Genomic DNA, 17,405 nt, shown 5'->3' with positions numbered 1-17,405 from the left:
TCTTTTGGGTTCTTTTCCAGATGAGAGACTGCAGATAGCATAGTACTTACATCATCTTCAGCAAAGACAGAGAGACTGAAGAAAGCTCCAAGGTAAGAGAGTCTTTGCAACTCTCGTCCTGCACCTGGGCTTACAGGTTTAGGCAACCACAAGGGCAAAGAAACGACCTACCAAAAAAACCAAACAAACAAAAAGGAACAGGAAGACATTGACAGGGCAGCCAAATCATTAACACTATTTTTCTATCTGCATTTCCTTATTTGCATTTCTCTCTGTTGATTCTTCATCATCTCATCATACTGGTAGCAAAATGGTGAAGTCTGTAGTGCTTCAGAAAGCTAAGCAAGCAATCTTTGTTTTATGTCTCTCTGAACTTGAATTGCCTCTCCTTGAGAAGAGAAATAACTGAATTTATTGATGTTCTTCTTCCTTGGGCAGATCTTAATTATTGCTTACTATTAAATAATATCATAAGTCCCCAAGAGCCCCTAATGAGGATGAGGGCCCCATTGTGCAAGATGCTACACAACCACATAACAAGAGTCACTGGCCCAAATAACTTATCGAAGAAATCTGGATGGTCCATCATCTAATGGATGCAATTCTCAACTAGATTGGTATTGCCAAAGAATATAAAGAATAAACCATGCCATAAGCAAGAACTGCATGCAAATTAGAGATGAGGTAGGCTTAACAGATTGGGCATGAGGATGGAAACCATGAATTCATGGCCTCCAATCCTGGAAGCCACTGACTTTTTGTGTGGCTTTGGAGCAAGACACTTCTTTGTGCCTCAGTTTCCTAACTGTAAAACAGGAATACCACCTAACTAACTTTTAAGGGTGTTGTGAGAATAACTAATGTTTCCAGAGTGTTTTGAAAGCAAAAATGCTATGCAGTTGTTCAGTATTATGTAGCAGAAATCCTTACATTTAAGTGTGCGGACACTTACCAAACTGCATATAGGGTGCGTTTTCCCAAACTTGATTTCACACAATTCACCTAATGCCTGTAAAAACAAAAAACCGAAAATTCATTCAGATGCATTTCCCAGACCACCCTGGCTACCAATGAAAAGATAAACATGCTAGAATGCTTAAAAGGCCAGATCCTGCTCCAGTTAAGTCAATAGTAAAACATTAATTGTCTACAAAGGGAACAGGATCTAAATATGCTGATGCACACCTTGCAACTACCTCGGCTTTTATGTCTTTTCAAGTTGCCTCAAGAAAGCCAAATATCACATTTATTTTAAAAATTAACTGGGCAAGTTATTTGCTTGTTCAATACATAATGTTCCCGTTGATCAACTCCTAAACTGCCATACAAGAGTCAGTAAGAGTAATAAACAGGGCTATTGTCCTACACACACCAAGGCCTTTGTCTTCTGACCCTAAGTGGAGCATCGTCAGATGAATGCTGAGGCCTGAAACAAAGAATCCTATCTACAATCTTTAACTCAAGCTAAACTGCAGAGAAGGAAATAAAGAGGCTATAAAGCAGGATTTTGAAAACGCAAAAATAACGTAAGCTTTTACATGCTCCACTCCTTGTATTATATGTTCTCATACTTCTATTACAGAGTATCAAGTTAACTACTATTCCACCCTTTGCCACTTCAAGGCTCTGCAGAAGAGACTCCAGCAAGCGTTAACCTATGCTGAAGCGGACAGCTGAATTTCACAAGGATTCCAATTATTTAAGGTTGGGGTAGCCCTGAAAATTGAGCAACACAGAACAGGCAGAGAAAGATTTTTTTAAAATGTGGATCAGTGACATCAAATTTGCTTAGTTTGCAAAGTCCCAAAGTGGTTTAAGCTAATTGGCAGAACTGCAAGCTCAATCCAGATCTGAAGCAATCCTCTTTCTGGTTCAAAAATCATCAGTAAGAGATCCTGCAATCTGATTTTATCTGCAATAAATGGGATAGAGGAGAATCCTGCTTGCTGTCTTGTATCTGTACTTGGCTCGGCAATGTTGCCTACAGGAATAAAAGTTTGGTTGTGTCAATAAATCAGCAGTTCTGCCTCAAAGACACATTGGGAGTTGATCTATGGAGTAAAATAAAGTGCTTTTTTAAAGTCACTTTTCAGTGGTCAGACTGCCATGAATTTCCTACAGTAGACAGCCATAGGTTTGAATCATTTTGTTTATTGAATAATGGACATCAGTTGGCTAGACAGAGAGCAATATAAAAAACAAACAGAAGTAAATAGTGGAAAGTATATTAGATTCCCCCCCCCCATTTCTGATCATTTAGGGTTTTTAATAACAATTATGGGATTTATTTAGTTTTTAAAACACATAGCATGTTTTAAATGGGCGAGACCACATCTTTCATCTGTATCACCAGGATGTAAACATTTGAATAGACTGTTGCATAAAGTCTGCTTTACATTAAGCCTGAGACATTATGAGTGCCACAGATTCCACCTGGTCATTACTCTTTGTTACTCACCTCATAACACTTTACATTTCCAACATGAGGTCAATGTTCAATGAGACATTTGAAGCAAGCCAAACAGGGTTAATTAAAGTTACTTTGAACTGAGTCTGCATCAAATACTGGGTATCTTAAAGCAAAAGCTGCTAAAAAGGAATAGTCCTTACCATAAGGGGATATTTAAAATTGTCACTATCAAGGGAGCACTCTTTGGAAGCAAGAGCCAGGCCTTGTAAGATAGGGATAAAGATCTGTAAAAACATAAGTACATTACTTATACACTTCAGAATGGGAACCAATAAGACACAGGTGAAGCCACAGCCCTGGGCACCTTGAAACCCGCTCACATCTCAAATACTAATATGTCCACAGAAGGAAACAAAATATAAAGTTTGTTCTGTCCATTTATGTAAGTTATTTCAAAAGAAATAGCAATGTTTAAATGTAAAAAGAAAAGCAAACCTAGCAGTAGAACCTCAATCCAGTTCCTTTACGGTTAAGGCAATGAAGTTCAGCCCATGAGACTACATCTTTTTTGTTACATTTTGAGAAGAGCATCTGGCATGAATCTTCAACGTATCCAAATACAGCGTAAATGATAGATCAACTTGATGTCTGTACATGAAAATTCACTTGTACAAACAATTAAATATTCCAAACACGTGGGCACTTGAAAAGTTTTCCTGGTCAGTGCCAAGAACCTACATTAGAGTCTAAAAAATTCTAGCAATGCAAACATGCTAATCTGGACTTGGTCATAGAGCTAGTGGAACATACAGACACACACTGCAGCTGATCAACAATGGTAAAGCCACAACAAAATTAGGGACCTGATCTAGCAAACTCTCCACAGGTAGAAATCATGTATAAAAATATAAAAATACCAGAGATTATTGCCAAGAAGAAAGGGTCTGGGGCTTCCTTTAACAGCTTAATAGCCCAGCCTTGCAGTACTCATTGACCCATTCACTTGGGAGTGAATAGTGATTATATACAGCAGAATAGTATTTTCTGGGCAAGTAGATTTTGTGCCTGTGTCGGTAAATTTTAATACTGTGATAGGCATAAACAAAACAGCAACAGTCACTGAGACTGCAAGGAGGAAGGAAGAAGGGAGGAAATGATTAACCAAGAAGTAACAACACCCAAGTACAAGGGCCCAATCACACATTATCGAATTTTTCCTTTTGGAATAAAAATCAAATATGTTTTAAAAAATACAGGAGTGACCACTGGAATCCAAACAGAACTGTACTGGGTCTTTGGATAAAGATATACAAATATCATCAAATCGTGTTAGGGAATCTGGTTACAACAAGGCTGTTCCCTAATCCAGTTAGGGGCATGGTTCCAATCTTGATCATAATCATGTTCCATAACCATTCCCTGACAGGGTATGTCTACACTGAAGCTGGAGTGTGCCTCCCAACCTGGGTAGACAGATACATGCTAGCTCTGCTCAAGCAAGCAGGCTATACTCCTGGGGGGAATTCTGCGCTACTGCACACGCACATAATTAATTAGGCGTGCATATTTTTAATTTTTTGCACAGAAAAAAGCTTCGGCTGGAATCTTGCTGCAGTTCTGCCTTTTCCCCACCAGCGGACGCTTTGGCGATAAATCACAACAGCCGCTTCCAGCCAGCTAGAGAAGAGAAAGAGCCTGCAAAGCCTTCTTCGCAGTGAGCCAGGTCAGGAGACAAAGGCTATGGGGCTGCTGGGGGGCGGGGGGGTCACACAGGGGCTCAGAAGGGCTAGTGGAGGACAGACTGGGGCAGGGGCTGAATGGGAGTGGAAGCACAGGGTCATGGCGGGGAGGAAGGTGCAGGGGCACATGGGCAGAGGGGGATGGGGTACAGAGCTACAGGGGGAAGGCATGGAGGGACACATACAGACAGGGGAGTTGTTGAGTGGGAGCACAGAGACATGGGGACGGGGGAGGGGGTGGAGGGACATGTGGACGGGGAGTTCAAGGACACATGGGGTGCAGGGGCACATGGGGACAGGGCAGATATGCCTGACTGAATAGGAGAGGCTAGGGTCAACCAGGGTCTGCATGGGGGAAGCTCCCTAACAGTCCCGCCTGCCCTCCCTTCCCCCGCCAAAACCTGTTCCATACTTTTCTCACCCATACCCAAAAACCCTCCACATTCACACCCAGGCTCCTTTCAAGCAATTACTTCCCTCTCCCTCAGCTCCTCCTTTACAACTCAACTCCCCCAAGCATTTGCACTGCTTCTGAGGGGTGCAGGAAATATAGTTCTGTATTGTAGTTTAAATGAATTATTATTCCGAGTTCTGTATTAATATGCCTAGTAAGGAATCTCTTTGTCAAAACATATTTTCTGAATCTTTTTTGTTGTCTGTATTGTTACAGATGTACTTACTGACCGATATTTTGAAATAAATTACCAAAAATAATTGAAACTGGTGTGATTATATTGGGTCATTTTGACAAATAAAATATGCAGAATTTTGCAGAATTTGAAAATATTGTGTGCAGAATTTCCCCCGAGTAATGCTAAAAATAGCATGGACTAGCCACCTGAATACAAGCCTGCCCAACCCTATGGCTCTGAACTTGAGTGGCTAACTTGAGTACCGTTAACATGCGAGAGTCTACCCAGGCTCCCAGTTGCAATGTATACATACCCACAGCATCTTAAACACACTCCAGGTCAAAGCACTCTTTGATAATAAGAGCCCAAATAAGAGTTAACACATAAATTAAGTGGGCTTTTAACTCTGCAAATTGATATTTAATTCCAAATAGGAACGATAATATTTCTTCTGGACTCTCATTCACATGAGCACATGTTAATTAAAAAGCAGAGGCATTTGTAGTGATCACATACTTCTTTCCAAAAGCCAGTTCCTATTGGTGGATGCATTGCTCCTCACTTATATCAGTATAATTTTCAGGAGTTAATACAAGACCCATACAAGATAAGAATTTCTCTACATTTTCTAAAGCAGTGGTGCTCAAACTTTTCCAGTCATGCCCCCCCGCCCACTAGTATACAATCTGTCCATGCCCCACCTCTGTTACAGCACACCCAAGGCTTCTTCAGCAGCGGAGCGTGGGCTAAAGGCGGAGCTGGGGGCGGAAACAGGGATGGAGGAGTAGCTGGGCCTGGAGGTGAAGCAGGGCTGGAAGTGTGATGCTCCCTCCCCGCCCCCCCATGGGGGCTGGCCCCAGCCCTGCTGTGTACCTCTCCAGATGTTCTTCTCTGCACTTTGAGAACCATGTTCTAAAGACACTAGAGATTTCATACCATTCTGAGTGCTGCTTTGTTGTGAGTAAATCATGGGTGCGCTAATCAGAGCCAGTAATAACCTGACTGACCTGCTTTGGCATTAAATTGTGAAGTAGAAGCGTGGCCTAGTAATTAAAGCACAGGACTAGGAATCAGGAGAACTGGTATTCCAATTTCTGGCTCTCCCATTGACCCACCCTGACATCTAGGGCAAGTTGTTTACACTCTGTCTCAGCATCTTCATTTCTAATGGGGGATAATAATGGTTCCCTATCTCAGAGGGGTGTTGTGAAACCTTAATTAATTAATATTTGTAAAGTGCTTATAAATCCTTGGGGTAAAAGTGTTATAGATGCAAACTATGAATTCACTCTGTCCTTGGCAAGATGGATAAAAACTAACATTTCTAAATGTGTGATTTGGGAACTTTGCCATTTTATGGATCAGGGAAATTTGGATAGAATGATCTGAAAAGTGACAGTCCAAGACAAAGCCTTACAATGGGATACTACTGTATGTAAAAAAGTTTCTGGTAGGATGCGTCAATGTTTCATTAAAAAGTGCTGCTTATTATGGAATCTTCTTTACACAACAAATCTATAGATTTATAGATTTGCTAACTTTGAGTAAAACTTCATACAGAGCTCAGTCATTCTTTCTGAATCCCTTTAACAAGTGAAACAAGAGAGACAGCAAACTCCCCCAATTGCTTAATTACTTGCCAGTCCAGGGAGCAATGGTTCTCAAACTGTGGTCTCAGAATGTGGTCTGCAGAACAAAGAGTTGGACAGCCACTCCCTCGGATAGTTCAGGCACTAAGTTGTAGAATATGCTAATGCTTGCAAGTTGAACAAGCCTCTTACCTGTTTAAACATCTCTTCATCCTGATGAGTTGTTCTCACCAATTCTTGGATGAAGCCAAATGGAAGATTCCTACACAGCATGTATGGTACCAACAGAGATTGCTGCTGCAAAGACCTTTATTAATATAAAAAAAAGGGGGGGCAGGGAAGGAGACATCTTTCAGAAAAAAACAACATTTACTAATACACCCAGATAATGGAATGGCATAACTGAGACAATTACTTCTTTCAGAAGCAACTAACCAAGTCTCCCCAAGTCCTTGTACAAAGATAATCCGTCAGGGGATGCTGCTGCCAAAACCCCACTTTGGTCTAATGTGGTTTGAAGAAAACTATGTCCTATATAAACTAATTGGTTCTCCCCTCTACCTCTCTGTACTGAAAAGACCCTTTGTTAGGCTCATCCTAGTGAAGCAAAAGCATTAGGTTTGTTCCACTAATCTCAACCTGTTCATTTTTCCAACTTTAAGGAAAGGATGAAGTCATAGTAATTTTCCAAATTAACACTTACTTTTTGTAAGCACACCCTATGAACCTGAAACTGAATTGAGCCTTTTTCTCTATTACACACAAAAACAGTTGTTACTCTTGGGTTGTTCATATATATAAGTGGGTGGCTCACATTATTTCTGAGAAGCTTATTGAAGAATTTGTTTTGAATAGATACTCATAAATTACTTGGATTTTAGCAAATAAGAAAAAAAAATCAGGTCAGTGTTCTACTATGACACTGTCCCTTTAAATACTTAGAGCTTGTCTATACCAGAAGTGCTACCAATATAAATCCCCATGTGGACACAGGTATCAGAGGGGTAGCCGGGTTAGTCTGGATCTGTAAAAAGCAACATCCTGTGGCACCTTATAGGCTAACAGATGTATTGGAGCATAAGCTTTCGTGGGTGAATACCCACTTCATCAGACGCATGTGGACACACTTACTCCAGAGTAAATGTGACTTTTTTGGTTTAGCTTAAACTGCTTTCAAAGTGACAAACTGAACTAGATAAATGCACTCCTATACTGGAATAAGAGTGTCCACATGAGGGTTATATTGGTAGAATTACAGCAGTTTAAATTCACACCTTAGTTTATATTGGTATATCTTCCAATATAGACAAACCCTGAGCCACTGTAATCACAGAATCATAGAACTGGAAGGGACCTCAAGAGGTCATCTAATCCAGTCCCCTGCATTCATGGCAGGATTAAGTATTATATAGACCATTCCTGACAGGTGTTTGTCTAACCTGCTCTTAAAAATCTCCAATGATGGAGATTCCACAACCTCCGGAGGCAATTTATTCCAGTGCTCAACCACCCTGACAGTTAGGAAGTTTTTCCTAATGTCCAACCTAACCTCCCTTGCTGCAGTTTAAGCCCATTGCTTCTTGTCCTATCCTCAGAGGTTAAGAACAACAATTTTCTCCCTCCTCCTTGTAACAACCTTTTATGTTCTTGAAAACTTATGTCCCCCCTTTTCTAGACTAAACAAACCCAATGTTTTCAATCTTCCCTGGTAGGTCATGTTTTCTAGACCTTTAATCATTTTTGTTGCTCTTCTCTGGACTTTTTCCAATTTGTCCACATCTTTCCTGAAATGTGGCGCCCAGAACGGGACACAATACTTTAGTTGAGGCCTAATCAGCGCAGAGTAGAGCGCAAGAATTATTTCTCTTATCTTGCTAAGAACACTCCTGCTAATACATCCCAGAATGATGTTCACTTTTTTTGCAACAGTGTTACACTGTTGACTCATATTTAGCTTATGGTCCACTATGGCTGCCCAGATCCCTTTTCGCAGTACTCCTTCCTAGGCAATCATTTCCCATTTTGTATGTATGTAATGGTACATACTATACATATTGACCAAAAAAGGTGTCCCATTTCTGTAGCTGATTTTACTCAATTTTTATCTGCTTCTGTAGATATACAAATTCTGTGTTAGATGTGTGTCTATTTCATGACCAACATCAACTTTACTCACCTTGGTTGTGTTAAAGATCCCTGTAGCACCAAAGCAGCATGGGAAATGCACTGTGATCGGATGTTGCTCAGTAACTGGCTAACCGCTGGCTGGCTACACATCTAAGAAGAATTAAAAAATCATTTTAATGCAGAATGAAAACATTCATAGATAAGACACAGGAAAGGCAGTGAACAACTTCTGCATTCATGCAATCTAAGCAAACAGATGGCATAGATGGCATATTTCCAGCTAAAGATTCTTCAGATTACATTTAATGAGCTGAACTAAATATTTTCCATTCCACTGTTGTCTACAAGGGAGACGTTTAGGTTTATGTTAACAGCAAAGGCTGCTGGTCTTAGAGATGTGGTTCTATGTGTAATAAACAATTTAAAGCAAAGGAAAGGGAATAGATAGATGCATGTCAGTCCCCAAAACAATGTCAATTTTACAGATGTCCAACTAACACAGATGGGGGTTCTGAACACAAACTTTAAAAGGCCAAATAGGAATCTCAGTAATAAAACAAAACTTCTCACAAAGCTTTTATAGAGCTATCTGCTGCAAACTATCTTTCCCCTCTGGGCAACGTAAAGTAAGAGAAGACAGTTCAAGACTCAGTGCTGTTGCAAATATGGCTTTACTCTTCTCTACAATACCTTTGGTGCTTTTCTCTCCTCTATTCCAACTCTGTCAAAACACTCAATGAGGTAGTTCAGCATCTCTGTCTCCTTACAAGTTTCAATGCTGAAATGGTCACTGCAGGAATCACAAGCACTTGCTCCAGCAGAGCCTCCCACACTTAAAAAAAAAAAAAAATGGAGAAAAAGAAAATCAAGATGTATATTCCTCTTCTACCAATGTCTTGCATGCTCCCAACTGTCTCTGGCAAACAACTTCTTTATAGCAGAAAACCTCATCCCAACACACCACACTCATGCAGACAAGACCTGTAAAAGTAAGTTTGTTTGTGTGACCTGAGCAGAAGTTGCTAAATGTTTTTGTCCAGATCTTGAGATAGGACCGTATTCTCACATGACTCACGTTCTTTGCTTGCTCAGCAAGCAGCCTAATGCAATTCCTAAAGGGGGATCAAGACAGTGAAGATGTTTGACAAATGGTAAAAGGCATGTAACGCTAATGGGCCTTTATAAAAGTGATTCTCAGATTGTGGATTACACAGGTGAAGCAGCCAGTCTTCAAGCAGTGATGCTTCTAGCTAGTTGTACCCTACTCCTGCACTCTTTTTTATGGTTCCCAAGTTATCTGACCAGCAACACTGAAAAAGTAACAAAACCCCTCCACACAGCTGCTTCACATTCTCTCTTGGGCATCTACTGTAAATTCAGCCACAATCATACTTTTTTTGTATAATTTTTTATTCAGATTTTTTGAGCACAGACATTTGGTTAATATAATCAGTCACAGAAGCCATGCTAGTTTCTCCCTATTATATCATGCAACGAAATTTTATTTTTAAGTTACAATTTCACATAGTTTGGCTGTGACTGAAGCAATGTTTACTGGGCTGTAATTCTTCGAATCACAGGAATGTGAATCACAGAAGTGTAAGACGTTTCCTCCTCCCCGTAAGTAAATCCATACGTAAGTAATGTAAGTTTATATAAGTAAACTGGATTCTGGTGGCTGCATGTTTTGTTTTTTAAGATAGGTTCCCCATTTGCTTCCCTCCAGCTCTCCAATACAACAGCTCACTTTTAGGAGACTGGTTGTTTTCATTAGCAGCTCAGACACTGCGTTCTTTTGTCTGTCAGAATTCTTGGATATACCACCTGGTCCTGACAACATGTGGTGCCTTAGGTTATTAGCTAACACCAACACCTCCTTTTTGATACCTCTATCTCTGGCAGTGTCTCATATTTATTGCCTTGGGATAGGCATTCATCACCATCCTCTATTTTACAGACATGAAAAATGAAAGATGAAGTTACTTGCCCAAGGTTACACGGGAAATCCATGACAGACACAGGAACAGAACCCTTTTCTCCTTGATCCTCTATCCCAAGTCTCTCTTTCTCTCCAGTTTAAACTTGGCAATTTTATTTAACATGCAAATCTCAGTTTATAAAATAGTTTACAACTACATATAACAAGTTTAAAAAAATAAAAACCTGTCAATATGGGTGGTCAAACAGCTATTCTTCACAAGGCCATTTTTCAGGGTCTCTGGGTATGTCTAAACAGCAAACAAAAACCCGCAGTTGGCCCGTACCAGCCAACTTGGGTTCATGGGGCTCGGGCTGCATGGCTGTTTCACTGCTATGCAGACATACCCAGAGACCCAGGGTTTGGGCTGGAGCCCAGGCTCTAGGACCCTGTGGGGTAGGAGGGTCTCAGAGCTCAGGCTCCAGCGCAGAAGTCTACACAGCAATGAAACAACCCCACAAGCCTGAGTCAGCTGGCATGGGCCAGCCATGGTTTTTATTTGCTGTATAGACATACCGTCTGTCTCATTGCTAACATCTCCACCCCAATAACCAGTTTAACCCTACTGACATGTTATTGGTTCAAGCTTTGATCCAGTGTAAAACTACACATACATATGCTTTTCTCCATGTAGCCTCTTTGGAGTTTCTCACCTCCAGCCTGAAAATCACCACCTTTATTTGTACAATATCAACTTCTTTTCAAAAAAGGGTTTTCACGCCAAAGTTAGTTACTTTATAGGCAACTTCATTTCAGCAATGGCTGAAATGATTCCTACACACAGCTATATATGTTTATTACACAGGCAAAGTGCTTTGTAACTTTCAAAATGAAAGTTATTGCATAAATGTTAGATTATCATGTTAATACTTTACACTGATATTCCTCTGCAGTCAGTTAGAATGTCACGACATAACATACCAGCAAAGCCACCTGAAGCGTGTCAGTCCCATAAGAGATTACACTGCACAAATTGTGTTAACTGACATCTGGGCTACGTTTTCAATAGCACAGGTGTAAGATTTGAAATTAAAGCAAAGGGTGAAAACAACACAGAATTCCCTGTACACAAACTGCAAAACTTTAATCTGAATAAAATACTTCTCCTGAAATCACTCAGTGTGGATTGGCAGATGGGAGTTTATTCAACTCACCTCTTTGAGAATCTTCCAACAACTATTTATAAAATCTACAGTTTTTAACTTTGTCACAAGAGTTATGTTCTAATGTTCCACCACGGACAACCACATACATAAGAGCTGGAAAGGTCTCGCTGGACTTTCCTCCACTCCTGTGCAGGACTGGATTTCTCCCTACATGGCACTTTCCAGTTCGGTGTCTAGTCTAGTTTTAGAAGTCCCAAGCAATGGTGCTTCCACCCACTTCTCTTGGGAGGATACTTCAAATCCTAAGTAGATTTCTCTAATTTAGGAATTCTTAAAAATTAATATTCAGACTAAATTCTCCTTTTAAAAAGTCTTATTGGCTCTTTGTTATACTCAAGATATAAACACCCTATCTGGAATACACGAGACAATAAGCACAATGTTGTAAGCATCATGATTAGATTTTTATTGCTATAAAGAAGCCTTTACAGTATCTTAAGACAGATCAGCGGCTGGCCGCCATCAGCTTGGGTCAGGAAACTGAAGATGGGTGTAAAGTATTCAATATGCTGGAAATGTTATAGAGCTATTGTTTTCCAAAGAACTCCCCTTCTCCAAAGGGCATGCTTCCCATATACTATTCCCACACCCATCTCCTAATTTGGCTAAGTGCAAAAGAAAAGAATAGATGCCAAAAATGTTTCTTATAGATATTTTTTAATGGGAATAATGGAACCAATATCACCAGGGCCAGACCAGGAAAACAGATCATCTAGAACTGAGCAACACGCATTCAGGGAGTTGTTTATTTTTTTCATTTCAGAAGTTGCATCCTACAGCAAAAATGTTTCAAAGGAGGTTGAGAGACTGCGATACACATTCAGCCATTTGCTATTATTCTCCAGCTACACATCATTACAGAAGATCCTACCCTTCATTGTCATTCCTAGAGGCATCTCCTGCCTGGCCCATTCAATATTCAACGAAGTGTAATATATTTGCAAGGCTAATAGGTAACCTCCACATGCAGTGAACATATCCATTCTCATTTTGTTGTCATGTATTTCAGTGCCATATAAACTGAAGAACTTCACAATGGGATGGCCATGTCTTTGACTCACAATAAGCTATCTTTCTCCCCAACTTAGTGTCCCAAATGTATCAGTCTTCACCACCCCATCTCCACTGGCTGCTGATTTCTACTTGTGCACTTGAGAATCAGGTAACATGTGCTTCACAGATTAGAGGAAAGATGCTCAGCTGGAGTAAATTGCTGTAGCTCCATTAACTTCAATGAAACGGCACTAATTTACATCAGTTGAGGATCTGGATCGGTCTTTTACTCCCCACTAACTTCTGTCCTCATTTTCAAGTATTCAGAAGAAGTGCTTGTGCAGGAGATAGCACTGACTTTAAAGGATGTAGTTTTTGATGAGCAATATTCCTCATATCATGCATTCAGTAAGGAGTTCCACTTACACGGCTATTTCAGACTTTGTAGTCATTAAACCTGAAGGGCAACATGACTAACATTTCCTGTATTCTGAGTCGTCTCTTTTTTTTAAAAAGAACTGGCTAAGTAGGACTCATTACGCATGTTTATCCTTCATCTCCCATTAAGACCTGTCCAAGTTATCTCCTCCTTTACTTATTTCCAAAGTTCCACTGAAGAACGCTTAAAGCTCCACAAACTGTTAGTTCCTAGAGCACCCAAACATGCAAGTTACATTCTATTTCTCCAATACCTGGACCCAAACTGGACACAAGAAAAATCACCATCTTCGTTTTCTTCATCACTACTGTCCCCAGACACATCAGAAACGGCAAGGAAGAGGAGGGAGAAAGGATTGTCGTATATACTACCGCAACAAAAGCGAAAAAGGCCATCAGAGAACAAAACAGATTTTAAAAATGAAAAGACAGCAGGAAAAGTAAAACTGCTATAGTTTTCCTTTATAAATTATCTGTCAAAAATCTTCCTAAACATGCAGCAAACAATGGTTAATACAATCCATGACATTAGAAAAATCAAAATTAAGCTAACATGCTCCATGACGCTACTGACTATGAGTTATTCACATACCAAGATAAAAACATTCATACACAACTAATGAAGTAAACAAGGAGAGTCTTTAGAAAAAGTACAGCATAAATGGAAGCCCTTCGATCTCACTGAATACTAAAGATCAGAGCTCTGAGCTGCTCAACTGAACCACAGCATTTGCAGAGCAAAAAATGAGAGCACCAAAAAGGCTGTTTGTTGGTTTCTCCCTCCTGCAGAGGCTGGGGGATCCTGGAAGCAGCTAGCGGAGGGCTTGCATAGTAGTTAGTACCTGTCTTTGCTGACAAAGAGAAGCTAATCTATCATTTAAATCTGTACACTAAGGAGTCAAATCTGACATACTCCAGCAAGCAAGAGCATTCAACAAACCAACTGAAGATCCACACCAAGTTAATTACAAAGCAGGAGACCTCTTTGATAGACTATCCAGCATGAGTGACTGAACTGCAATTTAAACGAAAGGAAGATAGTTTACCAGTAAGGAGGGGGGTAAAGGAGAATAAAAGGAAGGGGAAATATAGAATGATATTGCTACCTTTATGCCAATTACGTTAAATATCAAATACCTACAGAAAAAGGTTTAGTACTTTGGCAGCCAGGGCTTGTTAGCAAGTCAATATATTAGCAAGTCAACGTATTAGCTCAACACCAACAGAAAAATCAACGCTTGGTAAGTAGAGTGAGCTCAGTACAGAGACAAGTTCTTCCAAACAGCATAAATGCACCACACCCTGCACTGCATATGTAATAGACACTGTTTGTGCTTGTGAATTACCTAGAAGGAATCCTGTTTAGGAAAGAAGAACTCCTGCTCAAGGTACCGGGCAAAGCAGTGGACAAAGGTGGGCCCACTGTTGTGGGCCTCTGTCTGGACGAGCTGACTGGCACAGCTTGAGGACTGGTAGCCATGACTGGAGGACTTGGTGAGCTAGCTGGGATGGAGATATTCAAGGAGCGTGGGATATGAGAAGCTGAAAAGCCCCAGGGGTGGGTGATGGTATATGGGTGGTACCTTGGAGAGGAGGGCTGGACTCCAGAAGGACTTGCTGCTGTGAGATGAGGGCTGACAGAAATGGAAGGCACAGATGTGATGGCAAGTGAACTGGCTGGTGGGGTAACAGACGAACCAGTCATTGGCACATGGCTTGAGAAATTGTTACTAGGAGCTGGACTAGTCCCATAGAGACTAAATCAATTAAGTGGGGAAAAGGAAAAAAAGCAGCTATTTAGGATACATAGAAGAAGGGCAAGCGAGAGACAAAATGAACAACAGAAACACCCCACTACTACTAACCAATCAGTATATGAATATTCCACGTAACACATCACATACAATGCTTTTACCTACTGATTCTCATTTTAGGATATTTGCAATATTTAAATAATGTATCAATTTCATTGCTTGGATTATACATTTAAAAGTTAAGAGCCAGATCCTCACCTGTCAGTGAGGCTCCAATTACTTCATAGACTCAGATTCTAAAAGTCAGAAGGTACTACCATGATCATCTAGTCTGACCTCCTGCATAGTGCAATCCACAGAACCTCGGCCACCCACTGCTGCAATAGACCCCTCACCTCTGGCTGAGTTACTGATGTCCTCAAATCATGATTCAAAGACTTTAAGTTACAGAGAATCCACCATTTACACTAGTTTAAATCGGAAAGTGATCGTGTCCCATGCTGCAGAGGAAGGTGAAACCCCCCCCCCCCCCCCCCAGGGTCTCTGCCAATCTGACGTGGGGGGAAATTCCTTCCCGACCCCACATATGGGGATCGGTTGGACCCTGAGCATGTGGGCAAGACCTACCAACTAGACAGCTGGGAAAGAATTCTCTGCAACTCAGAGCCCTTCTCATATAGTGTCCCATGACGGGTTGTTGGAGATATTTGCTGCCACAGATCAGCTACATGCCATTGTAGACTGTCCCATCATACCTCCCCCTCCACACACTTATCAAGTTCAGTGTTGAAGCCAGTTAGTTTTTTTTGTCCCCACTACTCCCTTTGGAAGGCTGTTCCAGAACTTCACTTCTCTGATGGTTAGAATCCTTTGTCTAATGTCAAGCCTAAACTTGTCGATGGCTAGTTTATATCCATTTCTCTTCAATGGAGCTGTATCAGTTTACATCAGCTGAGGATCTGGCCTTAATTACTGAATGTGCATTTAACCACGGAAGTCCAGTCAAGAAGGCGGAAGAACATGCTGGTGCAGCAGGGTGAAGCATATTTTTTAACCTTTTATACTTGCTGCTTTTGTGGCATTTCTAAGCCCATATGAAGCAGAGGACGTTAAATGCAAGAACTCATGCTTCTGTAGTGTAAACAAATCCTAACTATGGCACTGTAGCTATGCTGCTGTAACCCCATAGTTTAGACACTACAGCAATGGAAGCGATTGTTCTGTCACTGTAGTAACGCCACCTCTTTGCGGTAGCAAGGTTGACAGAAGCATTCTTCTGTTGAGCTACTAATGTCTACACCAGGGGTTAAGTCAGAATGGCTACATAAGGGGAGTGTCATTTTTCACGCTCCTTGAGCTACAATTATGTCAATCTACCTTTTAAGTGTAAATCAGGCCTAAGGCTCACACTTACAAAACCAACAGTCTAGTGTACTCAAAGTTACCTGGATAAAGAGCTGGAACCAAAGGAGCCCACATTACAGAATATAGGACTTGTTCCTGGGTTGGAGCCAGCGTTTAGAATCAGATTTCTGTCAGGTGACCGGGCAGCTGCTGCAATTGGCTGGGATGTGGCTGTCAGGCTGGCAAATGGGTTTTCATCCCTTGACTGGGTGGACATCATCAGAACTTCCATTAAAATCTGGCCAATCAAGTCCTTAAAATCTGAGAACACTGAAGAGGACAGCAAGAAAATTATGGATTGGTGTGGCGATGAGGATTCTCCTGAGGGACCTCGGTGGTTAGCTCAACCAAAATATTTTCTTCTATTTCCATAAATTAAATGCTATTGTTGCCAAGAGCAATAGACGAGGTTACTTTATTTTAAAAATTATAATTTGGTCTCTATCATCTCGGGTTTTGAGAATACAGCAACATGCAAGCTCAAGGTTTGTGGAAAACGCAAAGAATTGTGCATGGTCTAATGTCATTACTGTGGACATTACAGATAATTTTCTTTTTAAACTCTGTTGTATTTTCCTTCCTTTTGTTGAGTTAGGTCACAGAATGTCACAAGGAAAAGCAAACAAGTTTAAATGAGCAATGAAGTATTTTGGTATCTAGTAAGCGGACATTTATATCTGAGGAAATGGCGATCAACCTAATAAAGAGATAGCAGACTTCCTTAGTTTTATCAAATGAACAGCAGCCCTATCTAGGATGATGCAATATTGAATACTTCAATTTAAAAGGGTTTCTGAAAGAGTCAAAAGCACGGCAATGCTGCCACAATAGTTTCCCAACAACAGATTGCTCAATTTTGTTAAGGCCGTTGACTTCAACGGGAGTTGCTGGTGCTCAGCACCTTGCAGAATCTCGCCTTTGTCCATGTATTGTGGCCCCATTGTAACGGCATCTGCTGATGACAAATGTATTTTGTGCTCAGTAACTTCTGCATCAAGCAAAGAATGCAGCTAGAAAAGCTCAAGCATCACTGCAGCATCAGTTATAGGACTGCAGCCGAACAAAAAGCTAGAGATGAAGCTAGACAACAAGCCAGCCACACCATTTTAATGTTTGAAAACAATGACAAGACTCCTCCAATTTGTTCTTTCATACCCCAACTAGCACAATGGGAA

At 40.8% G+C, this 17,405-nt stretch overlaps 1 protein-coding gene across 6 annotated transcripts in view; it reads right to left on the bottom strand.

Annotated features, from left to right (window-relative positions):
- Nucleotides 1–17,405, bottom strand: part of UBE4B (ubiquitination factor E4B) — a 64,356-nt gene that overhangs the window by 21,835 nt on the left and 25,116 nt on the right. Inside the window, exons 6-14 of one of the 6 annotated variants that reach the window (XM_005292845.5) lie at nt 16,272–16,500; nt 14,419–14,829; nt 13,327–13,440; nt 9,188–9,329; nt 8,547–8,647; nt 6,563–6,677; nt 2,611–2,694; nt 953–1,009; nt 51–167 (exon numbers count right to left, since the gene is read on the bottom strand). In XM_005292845.5, coding sequence (XP_005292902.1) covers nt 51–167; nt 953–1,009; nt 2,611–2,694; nt 6,563–6,677; nt 8,547–8,647; nt 9,188–9,329; nt 13,327–13,440; nt 14,419–14,829; nt 16,272–16,500 — 1,370 coding nt within the window. The remainder of the gene's footprint in view (nt 1–50; nt 168–952; nt 1,010–2,610; nt 2,695–6,562; nt 6,678–8,546; nt 8,648–9,187; nt 9,330–13,326; nt 13,441–14,418; nt 14,830–16,271; nt 16,501–17,405) is intronic. The other 5 variants (XM_005292846.5, XM_042852909.2, XM_065575453.1 and 2 more) reach the window with 5 other exon arrangements.

The sequence above is a fragment of the Chrysemys picta genome, chromosome 21, assembly GCF_011386835.1.
Source record: "Chrysemys picta bellii isolate R12L10 chromosome 21, ASM1138683v2, whole genome shotgun sequence".
NCBI classification, from domain to species: Eukaryota; Metazoa; Chordata; order Testudines; family Emydidae; genus Chrysemys; species Chrysemys picta.
Note: the sequence above shows the minus strand (reverse complement) of the source record. Positions and strands in the feature narration are given on the sequence as shown.